Consider the following 13,782-nt stretch of genomic DNA (forward strand, 5'->3'; position numbering starts at 1 on the left):
ATTATTGGGAAAACCCAACACGTGAGTGCATGACTGCGCTGCAATGAACCAGAACTTTCACTGGGCGCTGCCTCAACAAAAAATCAGAGCGAGCCTTGAGGTGGTGTGATGTGTCTTCCCAGACTTTCAGAGAAATAAATTTTCCCAGTATTTATCCTTATATGGCCATTCTTCTGGATCTGTGTTGTGATGATTGGTCAGTACTTAAAATTTGACCACAGTCATCGGCATCGACCCAGGGTGACATTTGTCGCCCTCCCGGGATATTTTCCACTGGTTTATTTGTACCTTTGTTCCACAGTAAAATAAAGGGACTTGAATATTTTTTTGTTAATCGAGTGACATGCTACAGTGAATATGTGATACATCGTCCACACTTCTGTTACAGTTTTAAAATAGTGTAGATAAGCAAAATTAAACATTAATGGAGATGATCTACTATTCCCAAGAACATGCAGATTTTTGTGTTAAGACAACTAAATAGGTTTTTTGATATAATTTGACATGACTGACAGAAGGTATATAAAAAAATTCAAGTTAGCAAAATGTCGCTTGAAATTAAAGTTTTGTGACTTGAAGCATTGTTCCTGTTTTACTTCAGGATATTTTTGTGACCAGTCTTCCATTTTTGTTACTTTTATGTCATGTGGACACCCTGACAGATCAAAAATGGTAAAGTATGGTAAAATTTCTATTCCACTCCTTTATTAGGAAAAACTGTACTCTTCTACAATGTCTTTCACCAGACTTTTCATTCTTATATACATTCCTTTTCTTGACTAACACCAGCTACCTTTAGTAATCAGAACAGATGAAAGTAACAATATTAAAAAACACAATACTTCCAACATAGGTAATAATGAAAAAAAATTAGTCTAACTAATCTTCCAATGAATGTCCAACCATGAATAAATCAAATACAAAATGAATTGAAAACATATTGTGTAATTTATTTTCATCCTACACAACACACATTTAATAAAAAAAAATTTTCAAAACAATTATGTAAATAAGAAAACAGTTAATACATCACATAAATTCATTTTTGAATCATATTATAACAAAGTTCACAATAAATAAAACATAAAAACCAGAATAAATATTTTCACACTACTACAAATTACAAAATAGCTATCACAATGATGTATATCACAATTCTAGACATATTTATTTATTTTTATAGTACATACTGTAGACAGGTAAAATACATTTTATAGCAAATAATTAAAATATAGTTATTTTTTAAAACTATAAAATGTTTTAGTTCTGGATTTACAGAATACATGACATCGTCCAGTATGGTGAAGAAAACAATACCTACTGTATCAGTGCAAAAATAATGCTTATGCTGTAACAATATTTACTGGTCAGACATCTACTTTAAATAATTTTTTACTCATTCAAAACGTTTCATTAAATTAATTTTGTGAGTTTGGGAAGGTACTTTAAAGTATAAAGTCCATTAGCATCAGATTCTGTTATCAAGTAATTCAAACAGCTAAAAATAGTTCACAGGTTTAAGTTACCAAGGACTGCACATATAAATACACAGCTGTAAACTTGAAGCCATACATATCACAAATTCTTATTCTCATTACTAAATATCATAAGTCTTGGCTGGAGAATTACTTCCCACAGAAGGCAAGCTAGAATTGTAATAAATTTAAATAATTACTACAAAAAATTATATGCAATAATTTTCCTACATTTGCACACAATTGTATAGGAACAAACAGTGGCGGCCCTAGACTTTGCCAGGCCCTGGACTGTTTACTTTTATGGAGGCCCTGCCCTGGAAAATTTGAAAAATTAACTCTTTCAAACAATCTTTTAAGCCAAAAAAGGAACATAAATTTCGACAATGGTATCGCTAATTAATCTTAATAATTTGAATATTCTTTCGTAATGAATTATCTTCGTGTCAGTTTCATAAATTCTTACGATCATATTTTGGAGGAATTGCGTAACTATATGTGGAAATAAAAAATTTTAAAAGTTTTCAAATGTGAAATTGTAAATTGAAAATGTTATTGACCACTGCTTTAATTTACACACTAGTAAAATTTTAATTTTCTTTTTTCCATTAATGTCTATATTTTAACAGGACACTAGACACTAGACAAACAAGTAAAAAAAAAATTAAAAGCACCAGCATGGGGCCCCATGGGCGTGGAGCTCTAGGCGATTTCCTGGCATGCCCTGCCCTAAAGCTGCCCCTGGGAACAAACAGCAAGTGTACAAACATAATAAGATTTCAGGTTGTATAATGAAGTCTTCAGTAAAACGTTGCTTCATAAGCTTACTTAGGATGAAACTTACAGGCCTGACACATTCTGTGAAATTCTTCACAGTTTATGCTATCCCCATACAATAAAGTCAATGCATTTTAAAGTGCATACTTAATATGTGTTGGTCATAGATATTATTTACCCGTTTCTGGCAAAAATATGCTAAATATTCTTCTTTGATACTCTGCAGACGACGAGGTGGCATTCTGATACCATTTTTTATCGCATAAAAGTCACACTCGCATAATTGTTGCACCATTACTATTTTAAGGTCCCGCTGTTAGATTTTGAGCACTTTTGTGTAGGTAGTATACGACAGGATAAAGCACAGTGCAATAGCAATTGGTGTTCAAGTTGCTGTCAGGCAGTGTGGTAGTTATAATGGGAAAATACAGTAATTACAATTATAATAAAACTCATTTAAGATGTATCTGCACAATACGATTTCCCATCCAATATGGTCAAATGTTTCAGTCCAACCATTTTCTCAATAAGAATTTTATTTTCCATGTAAGATGTTGCACAGTAACTTAATTTCCTAAATAAAAAATGTATTTTAAAGTTGAAAACTATTATTTGTTCGGACATTACATACAGCTTACTAATTTACTAATTAACAGATAATACAAAGTTGTCTGATGTGTAAATTTTCTTTTAAAACATTTTCTAATGTTATAACATAACCTTTATCTTTTATCTGTTGGTCTTTGTCACTGCTGTGTACTGCGTACAAAAATGTAGCCAGCGCTAGTTGGCAACATTCATGTTTGGTTACGTTGATGTCCATATATAGTGCGCGCATATAGTCAAATATCAATATTGATAGCTTGCCAATTGCATGCAACTCGCGCGCTATGTCTCATGTCGTACCCGACATTACATTTGACTTTTGACTTACATTTGATAGCTAGCACTCTTTCGTGGTTATTATTAAACATACTTTCCATGCATTTAGTTTCGTTTTTAAGAACTTTACCTCAAGAAAAATCTTTTCGCACATAAGTCACGCCCCTTCTTTTCAAACTCAATTTTCTTATAAAATGTGTGACGATTATGCGATAAAAACACGTTAAGTTGTTCAGCTTTCTGCTCAGTTTTTCTGAGTGGGGCTAGATTACGTGTGAATCTGGCTTTAGTAACAGATCAATAACCTATTACAGTCCAGTAACAAACCATTTTGAGATTAAATAAAAGCCTTGAAAGCTCTTCATTAAAAACACTAGAACAATTGATAACTGGTAAAAAATATATAGCAACAAAATTTAGTAGTATACAATAAATTTTATTATCTCTCCCCCCTTAAAAATTTTATGGATAGTATTTTATATATAAAATGAAATTTCAACAGATTATAATGGTATGAATATTAATGTATTTGCACGTCTCACTGTTAAACTTAACGTGAAGCATAGCAAAATTAGTTACGTGCTTTATAAATTTATACCTTTCTACATATATCTATACTGCAGTACTGAACCTCAAAATTATACTATTTATCAGTTTTTAATTAATCGTACCTCAAAGCATTGAAGAATCAGGTTAAGTAAAATCATTAAACACGGGTTTTAAAACTGAAAATTTTACTTTTTTGAATTGGGCCATTTTCACAACACCTACCCTTACCATACAGTTACAGTGCACCTATTTATTCTGATGTATTTGAATAATCTCCTTTTACGCTACAGCTGAACACTGTTGGTTTCCACACGCAATTGCAGTTTTGGCTCTAGCGGTTTTACAGGGCCATCAGAGGAACAAAAGACATAGTGAATACACCTTGCAGTAGCCAGGTTCATTCCGCAGCCCTGCAAGCCCGCACCACGGCTCAGTCGGGCGCAAGGCGAGGCGGGACCCGGGAGTCGGTCAGCGCCCCGCAAGCGCCTTGCCCCGGTGCGTCAGCATGTGCTCCTTCACGTGGCTGCGGCGAGCAAACTTGGCCCCGCACACGGCGCAGCCGAACGGCTTCTCCCCGGTGTGGGTCCTCATGTGGTCCTTGACGTTCCCGCGGCGGGAGAAGCGCGCCCCGCACACCGCGCAGGCAAAGGGCTTCTCGCCCGTGTGGGTGGAGGCGTGCCGCCTCAAGTGGCTCCTGAGGGTGAACCGCGCCTCGCACGCCCCGCACCGGAAGGGCCTCGCGCCGCTGTGGAACCGCATGTGCTCCTTGAGGCCGCCGGCGCGCACGAACCGCGCGCCGCACACGGCGCAGGTCGCGGGCTTCTCCCCCGAGTGCACCAGCAGGTGGCTCTTGAAGTTGCAGTTGAGCGCGAACTTGGCCCCGCACACGGGGCAGAGGAACGGTCGCTCGCCCGTGTGCGTGAGCATGTGCCGCTTCACGTGGCACTTCTGGGTGAACTGGGCGGGGCACGCGGGGCAGCCGAACTGCTTGCCCGCGGGGCCCCCCGTCGCCTTGGGGCCCCGCGGGCAGCACGCCCGTCTCTTCCCCCTCGCGCCCCTCGCGCCCCGGCACTTGCACGGCGCCGCGCTCGGAGACTTCGACTGCCTCTGCTCAGGCTTGAACAGTTCTGGAACCAACATAACCAAGTGTGGCACAAATAAAAGTTTAACACTCTATTTCACACACCATGTTAAAATTTTAGCTATGTGCTGATTTCAGATTTTTATTAACAAGTTTTAGAAAATTAGTTTACATAAGAGTTTTTGTATGCATTACTCAGCTGTGCAACAGCAAAAAAATTAACTTCTAGTGAGTGACCACTACGTCAGCAGTTAAGCAAAAATTACTAATTATGAATATTTGTTTGTGACTTTTCACAACAGCAGATAACAGGAGCATCGGTCCATGTTGAAAAACGGTTTGATTTTGATTCACCAAACGTTTAATATCTAAAAAAAATTCTCAAGGATATACATATGCTGAAACAAAACTTAGTGGAAAAATATATTTATACCTTCGTGATATAATGACTTATGAGCATGCCATTAATGCCATTATACAAAATGAATTAATTTAGCAAAAGCAAGAAGATCTGCTGCAAAAAAAATCAAAATGCAATGACTATGTAGTTAACCCCCATCTGCCTGAAACACTAAAAGAAATCTATCATTCCCACCAAAAAATTGAACGAATTTGAAAGCAAACAAGGCAAAGTAGTTCTATTCCTCTCCTCCTAAAATGAAATTCTGCATACGCTCCTGGTAGAAATCACCCTAAATAAAAAATAACGGCATGAAAATGTAACAACCCGAGATGGCGGATAAAGCAGTCTGGGAGGAGGGGGGGGGGGGGACAAGCAAAGAATTGCAGTTTTGTCAGTAAGGTGAAGTGGCAAGACTGACTATCCGATATGTAGAATAGATTTCTGGTATCAGACTATTTCGTTATCCATCAAAACCCTGGTCCAGATGGTGTTGGTTAAATAAAGTTATACTGTACCTATGCAAATCAACTTCTTGGTGCTTTCACACACCCAAAACTATGAGATGGAAATTAGTTAAATTTACAATCATAATTCTATCAACTATTAGGCATACCATTCAAGTTGATGTTATTCGCCACTTCTTCTTCAGTCAGTTCTACAGAACACCTGGAAACAAAATTTACTTCATTTTATAAAACAACTACCACCAATGATACGGCACAACCATGATTGTTTATGCAATCAAGACACATACAGAGTTTGTTTGTCAATCTGTAAATATGCAATATTTACACAACTATGAATCTGAATATTGTTTATTTTGTCTTTGGACTTGAATGAACTCTGAGTAAATGTTAATTTTTGTGCTTTGTTTTGCAAATTATTGAAATATCTTTGCTTCCTAGGAGCATAAAATAGTTTTTTTAAAAAAAAAGAAGAAAATGGTTTTCTGTTTGAAATGATTAATGAATTTTTATGTCCAGAACTAGGTGATTTAAGTTGAAATAAAATCAGCAAACGGGTACCTATTATATATGAAGAATAAGTGTTGAGATTGTGATATAATTTATATGTACATGTATTGAGAAATGAAATTTCATCAAGGTATGTGTGCTACAAATATAAGTAATTACAACTAGACATAATACCAGTGGTAGAGAAATAAGAACTCATGACTCCAACCGAGTTACAAATTAGCCGGACAAAAATTTATCAATTTTGATATATTTTACAGAACATTTAACTTATATTTTGCGCCCAACTGTTAAAGGCAATGCTAGCTAATAATATTTAAATATTTCATTAAGTTATCTTCTGCAGTGATCATGTTTTATTTATGTCAAAGTTTATATATAAAATTGATAATGATATAGAAGTAAAAATAATAAAATTGTCAAATTAATGTGAACTTCCAAGTATTAACATTTAATCTTACATATAAATCTATTGCACTTAACGCTACACTTGTAATATATATATATATATATATATATATATATATATATATATATATATATATATATATATATATATATATATATATATATAATATTACTGTTATCTTACAAAGATTATTTTAAATATCTTTTTTTCCCTTTTTTTTCACATTTAAAATTATCACATACTTAAACTCTCTGACAAAAAATGTTCACAGTATTTATTACAGTAACAAATCGCTCAAGTTTATTGAAAGATGATAAAATAACACCATCTATGAGTTGCTAGTTTTGGTATTAAAAAAAATACTTCATGGAGCTTCTTGAAATGATAGTGATTGTTGCTCATATATTTTTCACCGTCAATGTTTTTGAGTTAAATAGGCTTATTCCAATCTAGGGCTGACTACAAGTGTAATAAAAATAATGTCAGTCACTTCCTGTCTCAGAAAATCTTATAATATGATTGAACATTTTAAAATATTATTGTAAGTCAAAACTATTAGTTGGAGGGGGAAGTGGGGAAATGTTAAATTATAAAATGACTCCTTAAAACTAATATCGTACTAAAAAAAAGTTTTTGTGGAAATAGGTTGTATAAATGAATGAGTGATTCAATGAGAATGGAGCAGATATAATGAATAGGTATGAAAAATGGGAGTAAAAAAACTGGCTCACGGTAACATCCGCCACGTTTCCACAATCATCAAAAATCAAGTTTTGACCCTCGCCGGACATTGAACCCTTGATGGGAAGTGAATGACCTCACAACTCAAACACTGTGGCCCTTCACAAAGAGACGAAAGTATAGCTGACAAAAAATAATGGGCTCCCCAAGAGAAGACTATAATAGTGAATGAACTGACAGCAATTACAAAAAAACCAATACTGAGAAGCTATATACTATGTCAAAACAAGAAGAGATTGTGAAAAATAAACTTAAACTAGCAGCAAAGTGAGAAACCACCTTATGATACAATTTTATAAATGAACAGTTAAATTATATGTTTTACTAACTGATAACAATCATTACCATAAAATGGGATGAATAGGTCTAGAGTGGTGAACAGGATCAAAAGTTTGTAACATTTTATTTTGAAACATAATAAAGAAAAAAGAATTTTATATTGTTTTGATGTTCTAATGATAGTTATAACACACAGTTTTAAGTACAGTTATTTTGTTCTATATTATGTTTCACAATATAATGCAAAAATAAGAAAAATAAAATAAAAATAATACAACAAATAATAATAAAAATAAAACAAAAAAGAAGTACATATTGCTTTAATGTTCTAATGATTTTTATAACACATAGTTCTAAGTATAGTTATTTTCTGCTATATTATGTTTCAAAATATGTTATCAATTTAATGCAGTTTTTTGGACAGACACCATTGCAGTTTTTCACTGTTTGTTATGTTGTTTGTATTTTATCAACTTTTGATCCTATTCACCCTTCTGTACCTATTCACCCCATTTAATGATATTTTTTTATTAGAACATTTGAAGCACTGGAGATTTTTTTTTAAAGATAAATTGTATAACAATAAAAACAAAAAAGGTTTCGTTAAGAGAAAAGAAGAAAGTGGTTATCATCATCATTACGTTAAAATCGTAAATTCCAAACAAAAATATAGTGTTCTTACTGCACACATCTGCCATCTATTAAAATGATTGTTATTTCTTTTAAATAGAGTTTTACGTCACAGAGCTGTGCATAGAGGCTTAATGCGAAGAGACCGAGATTATAATGAGATCGGAACCGGTGAGTCATGCCAGGGTGCCACGACCTTGGCCTCACGGGCGTAAAGCCTGAGCGATCACAGCCGAGGAGGACCCAAAACAAAAATTTCTGGTATTGTTCTGTAACGTATTTTGCTGCGAGCTACGGACGCACACGGCCAGCGGGGAGCAGTAGTCAGCGTCGCCGGCCTCGTCCTCCGGGGCGGGCGACTCCTGGCCGGCGGGGCACCCTCGCACCACCAGGTTGAGGGGCTCCTCCCCGCCTGGCCGCGGGGCGGCCCCCTGGACCCCGGCTGCCGGCCGCCTCTCCTCCTGCCGCACACGCCCCACCAGTCAGCCCCGTCGCTTGCCAGCAGACTACCCACTCTTCTTTCAACTCTCTGACATCACAGGTGAGAACATGCAAGTGTACCCAATATCTGCCACTGATTTTACGTATTTGTCCACTTTGCAACACTTCACAAAATAACAAAAAATTGTATTTTTCTGAAGACACTCATAAAATGTGGAGTAACGAACATTGTACAATGGTTTCTGAGAAAGAAAAAAAAAATATGCGCGACAATGAGGTGCCGAAATGATGGACTGTAGTTTATCGCTTCCCGTGTTAAAAAGGGAGACAGACGTTCACCAGGATCCTGGAAATCAAAAAATAATATTTGTAAGGATAATCTTTGTAGCCAATCGGCAAGGCAGCTTATCCGGGTAAGTCTTCTCCAGATTTTGACTGTTTTTTTGTTCTGTGCTTTGTCTCGTCAGTCATTGTTCAAGAACTGTGCCTAAAGAATGTGGTGGGGGGGGGGGGGGGGGGGGGGGTGGTTCACACGACATATGAGTGCATAGAGGCAGAAAATTTCACGTATAGGTGCCAGGGGCCATGCCGCGAGTAATCTTGAACCTTCAAATTATTTTTTTTTTCCTTCAGACATTTTTATTTAGAAATTAGATCCCAGAATAGCTGCGCAGCCCGGGTGGTCCGTTAGTTCAACGGCACATAGTTTCCTGCATTTATTCATACCTACATGTCAGAGTCGCTAGAGACAGTATTTCGTTGAGGCACAGGACTGTGAGTAGTGATCGGCGAAAGTAAATGAGTATTTTTGTTAGCAGCTATCTTGTAAAAGGACATGTAAGTTTTTGCGGCGTGAGAAGAATAAGTTACCTAAATTCATTTCGACTCTTTCATTTGAGAGTTACCATCAACAATTTCGAGTCATTTAACAATAATACACAAACTAAGCACCTGAAACTCCTGATTAATTTTCAAGTGTTGTGCATTTGCAAGGAACAATCGTCGTCTTAGCCGGGCATGATTGTGACTGGTCACAAAATGAAAGGCTTTGAAGGAGAATCTTGTACAGGCTTGTAGTACCCGAATGGAAAATGAAATGAAAAGCCCTATAAAACAGTGATGGGATGCATATGAGGGAAAAAAAATGGATTACCATGAAAAATCTGCTAGTGTTTAAAATGGAAAAATTCTAGAACAAAAAAAAAATCCTGAGCATTTCACATGAAGAACTGATAACCTGAACTAAATTTAATGCTTTAAAAACAACCTAGATTCACTTTAAAAAAAAAACAGAATTTACTGACAAGATATAATGAATCTGAATCACTTGGTAGGCTCTCAAAAACACTAAACTCCTGTCACGAGCAGATATCTGCCATCATCTATGTACTTGGTCTCGTCAACTCGCAAACATGTCAACACTGTAATCATTGTCACTGAGGACCAGGTAAAAGAATGTTTAGAAAGAAAAAAAACTGAACTTAACGAAGACGTGCAAAAGACGTGATTCCTCACATCAAGTTCCAACTCCTCTTTGATGTTTGGGATGTACACCAACAGCGAGTCTTGTGAGCCGCTGTGATTTCTGGTTCGTGCAGATGTCTCAGGATTTGCAGCCTCCTGAAACAGACATCATAATTACACAAATTTTCATAAAAATTTATGTGTCAGTTCACTCTAGATGAATATGCACCCTTTCTTACATTTCCTTGACGAGAAAAACCGAAAGTTTATGCTGCATCTCTGCTGTTGACATTCTTCTGCGCTACGCAATCGAATGCAAGATGTCGATGAAACAAAACAAACTGACTATTAGTGCTTTTTCCGTGGGGCAGCACTGTCTCCCTGCTGATCACTTCCATTCTCAATAGTAAATATTCTCAAGCCTTTACCATAGTTGTATCCTCAACCTTACTGTTACTAGTTTTTTCAAGACCACTTTCCCCGGTCATCTTCCCTCACTACAAGTATTAAGAGCCACTTTACTCCTAGTCAAGTCATCTACAGGATATTCACACAAAACTGATAAAAAAATTTAATTACCAAAAATTACATATTTCCCTGACAAATTTTTAAAAATAATTTATTCATTTTGCAATTTTCTGAAAAAATAAAGACAATTCAGGCAAAATTCACCTCAGTTAACTCTTTTTTTTTTCTTAATATAGAATTATTTTCATACACATCTTTAGTTTAGGATTTTATTCAAAAACCTAAAATATCATGTCCTAACTAAAAATATTAATTTAGTTTATATTTATGGTTTTGTCAAAGTAAATAAAAGCAAGTCCAAAGCTGATACTATACAGATGTGGCTAAAGACCTACAGAGAAATATCACAAGTAAACATGTAAGTATAATGAGTTGGGCTTTTTAACTTTGCATAGTGATTTTTTTATTCATATTAATAGTAATAAAAATTTGGCTTTATACATTGCAGTTTTTTTTTTTTTAAGTTTAGCTGTACTTTTAATTTTCATATTCATAACTTTCTCATAAACTAAAGAATTTATGAATGTTTTAGTTGCAGTTTGTTTTTTTAACTTTCATCAATAAGTATATGCATAATTGTTTTATGAACACATTTTAAGTATCCAACCATGAAATTTTGAAGCAATTGATCAACCAAATTGTGTTTGATATGTACTTATTAGCTTACATGTGTTATAATTTTTAATGACACTAAAGATGGAATCCACTATTTTTAATGACAAAATTTGCTTTCTTTTAACGCCATCAAATCTTGGCTCTAAATATAGCTGTATTAGTTCAAACAGAACCTTGCATACACCATTAGACAGTGTGTGTGAATATGCACTAAAACACCATCTGAAAAAAAAAAACGTGTGTTCCAAGTCTGGGTGATGGCATATCGGAGCATGACATTTCCCACTCAAATTACTATCACTGTGAAATTTTCGTGACTTTTCCAGGTTTTGAAGTAAATTCCTGGACTTTAACTGGCCAATTTCAACTTCTCTGACTTTTTAGAAATGTGGATACCTAATGGGTGAGTGGCAATCTCGGTCATACCTGATGGCGTCAAACACTAATTTTTTGCAAGTGATAAATGAGTGGACTTTTGGTGTATATCGGTGGTTTTTCTCGGGATACTCCTGTTTTCCCCAGCCATTCATTCTATCCGTTGATATCACAACACTCATTGTTTCTAATGACCCCAATGTTGACGAGACGTTAAAAAGTTAATAACATACCTTTTGTCAGTTAAAAAAATTGTGTTCACATAATTTAGTCAAATCTTTCATTAGATGATGCCGAATTTAATCAACCATCAGTTCGTCACTCCTTATACTTATTCCTTATCACAATTTCTATACTTCTCTCTGGAGAATGTGATAGACTGGCCACCACAGCAGAGAAGTCAAAAGAAAAGAAACACGCAGAAAAAAACCAAAATAGCAGGACGTCAGAAATTAAGGTGGCACCCTGGCTAAGTGCATGTCTGACTATGAGGGGGCGCAAAGGTAACACTGGCTTGCACATCATATGTCTGTGTACCAACACATACATGAAAACAACTGTTTTAACCTCTTTAGCTGTCCTAAAAAAAATATTAAATGGCTCTTAAAAGATATTATTTTGATCGTGAAAAGTTTGTAATTGGCCCATTAACATCTGGTGCTCTAATCGCTGTTTGGCGGTTACATTAATGGCCCAGCACTCAAATACTGGTCAATACCCGAGTTTGAGGTAGAAACACACGTGTCCAAAGGGGGGTTTCGAACCCACATCACACAGAGTTAAAGAGAGTCTGTACCCGTGGAGCACCGGAAGAGAGACTCGGACTTGATGCTTCGCCAGGCGATACCGCCGCGAAGTCCGACCGCCAGGGTAACTTGTAAATACACTAACATCAAGTGCACAGACCCCAGCGTAAGCTGACCCAACTCTCTTGGAAGGGTCGTGATGAATGACAAGTGTAGCATACCTCCTCGTCCTTGGCATCAGATTCTGTTGCTGGCTGTGATATTTCGCTCTGCTCTCCGGAGTCCATGGCTTCCTGTGCACGTAAACCACAAACCAGTCACCGAATACTAAAAAAAATGGCTACATGTTGGTAACTGCTTATAAATTATGTGTTAGTGAATTAGTGAGTGTTACTACATTAGTAACTACATCTTTTAAGACCACTATGAACTACAATTAGATAACTACAATGAAATATTAAGTATTTATAAATTTATTTACCTTACAAAAGACATTAAGCACCTGCTTTACAGCATTTTTGTCAGCTGTGGTCCGAGTATATTACACCTGCTACATGAAGATTCTTCGTTCTCACCCTCCTGGTCATACTGTCACGTAGCATAGTATATAACAATTAGCACATTGCTACAGACTTGTACTATATCCTAACTTTAAAACATTTAAAAGATAAAATGCTTCCAATAACACTGCAGCAGTCTTTCCGTGTATTTAAAACTTAACTAAAACATTTAGTATGTATCACAACTACCGTCTTTTGCTTATTAAAACATGTTACCTAAACATCAATTAGTTGGTACAAGTTTATCTTAAAATTGCCTTTCTTGTACTTCTTTTTCATCATACTTGTACATAAAATATTATTACTGACACTTCCAACACTTTTTCATCATGTATACTATTTTTTGAATCATAAGCTCAGATGTCTCTACAACTACAACGCCGTAAACACAGGTATTTCTTCTATTTGTCATTATTTCTAAGGTAAATAAACATTACTGTGTTTGGTGTGTTTCTAACTTCTAAGGTAAATCATATGACTGAAAGCCTGAGGTCAATTTTTAAATTTTGTGTTCGATTGGACACATATTTCTGCTCCCAGGTCGTTATGAGAGTCTTCGCTGGTCGTTATCAGGGATGCCAACTCAAATTTTTTTTTTCTTTTTTTGTATGGTTAACGGCTTTCGCCCACAACCAGAACGAAATCATTCCAATCTTTATCATATCGTAGCAATCAAATCTCTTACTGTAAATTAACACCCATGCCTTACCCAGGACTCGAACCCAGAACCCCTCGCTCCGTAAGCCGGCCAACTCAAAACAATCCGAGTCAATAGGCTCAATCACGTTTTCTAAGACCGTGGGCTCAATATCAAAAAGGACGTTAGTCGCTAAAACAGATACTACCATTTTTT

The 13,782-nt window shown here is 36.0% G+C and overlaps 1 protein-coding gene across 1 annotated transcript; it reads right to left on the minus strand.

The window, feature by feature from the left end:
• Positions 1 to 473: 473 nt before the first annotated feature.
• Positions 474 to 13,426, minus strand: LOC134537521 (zinc finger protein 771-like). Its single transcript, XM_063378039.1, has 6 exons — positions 12,851 to 13,426; positions 12,591 to 12,662; positions 10,157 to 10,261; positions 8,504 to 8,661; positions 5,781 to 5,833; positions 474 to 4,810 (listed from the first exon to the last, which is right to left on the minus strand). Exons 2-6 carry the CDS (start codon positions 12,654 to 12,656, stop codon positions 4,152 to 4,154), a joined length of 1,041 nt encoding a protein of 346 aa, XP_063234109.1. The 5' UTR covers positions 12,657 to 12,662; positions 12,851 to 13,426; the 3' UTR covers positions 474 to 4,151.
• Positions 13,427 to 13,782: the final 356 nt, after the last annotated feature.

This window comes from Bacillus rossius, chromosome 12 (genome assembly GCF_032445375.1).
Source record: "Bacillus rossius redtenbacheri isolate Brsri chromosome 12, Brsri_v3, whole genome shotgun sequence".
Taxonomy (NCBI): Eukaryota; Metazoa; Arthropoda; class Insecta; order Phasmatodea; family Bacillidae; genus Bacillus; species Bacillus rossius.

Coding starts and splice junctions, on each gene's coding strand:
- LOC134537521 (XM_063378039.1), bottom strand. CDS start 12,656: ATGGACTCCGGAGAGCAGAGCGAAATATCACAGCCAGCAACAGAATCT. Junction 10,262..12,590: donor CTGATGCCAAGGACGAGGAG/GTATGCTACACT, acceptor TGTCTGTTTCAG/GAGGCTGCAAATCCTGAGAC. Junction 4,811..5,780: donor GAATAACATCAACTTGAATG/GTATGCCTAATA, acceptor TGTTGGTTCCAG/AACTGTTCAAGCCTGAGCAG.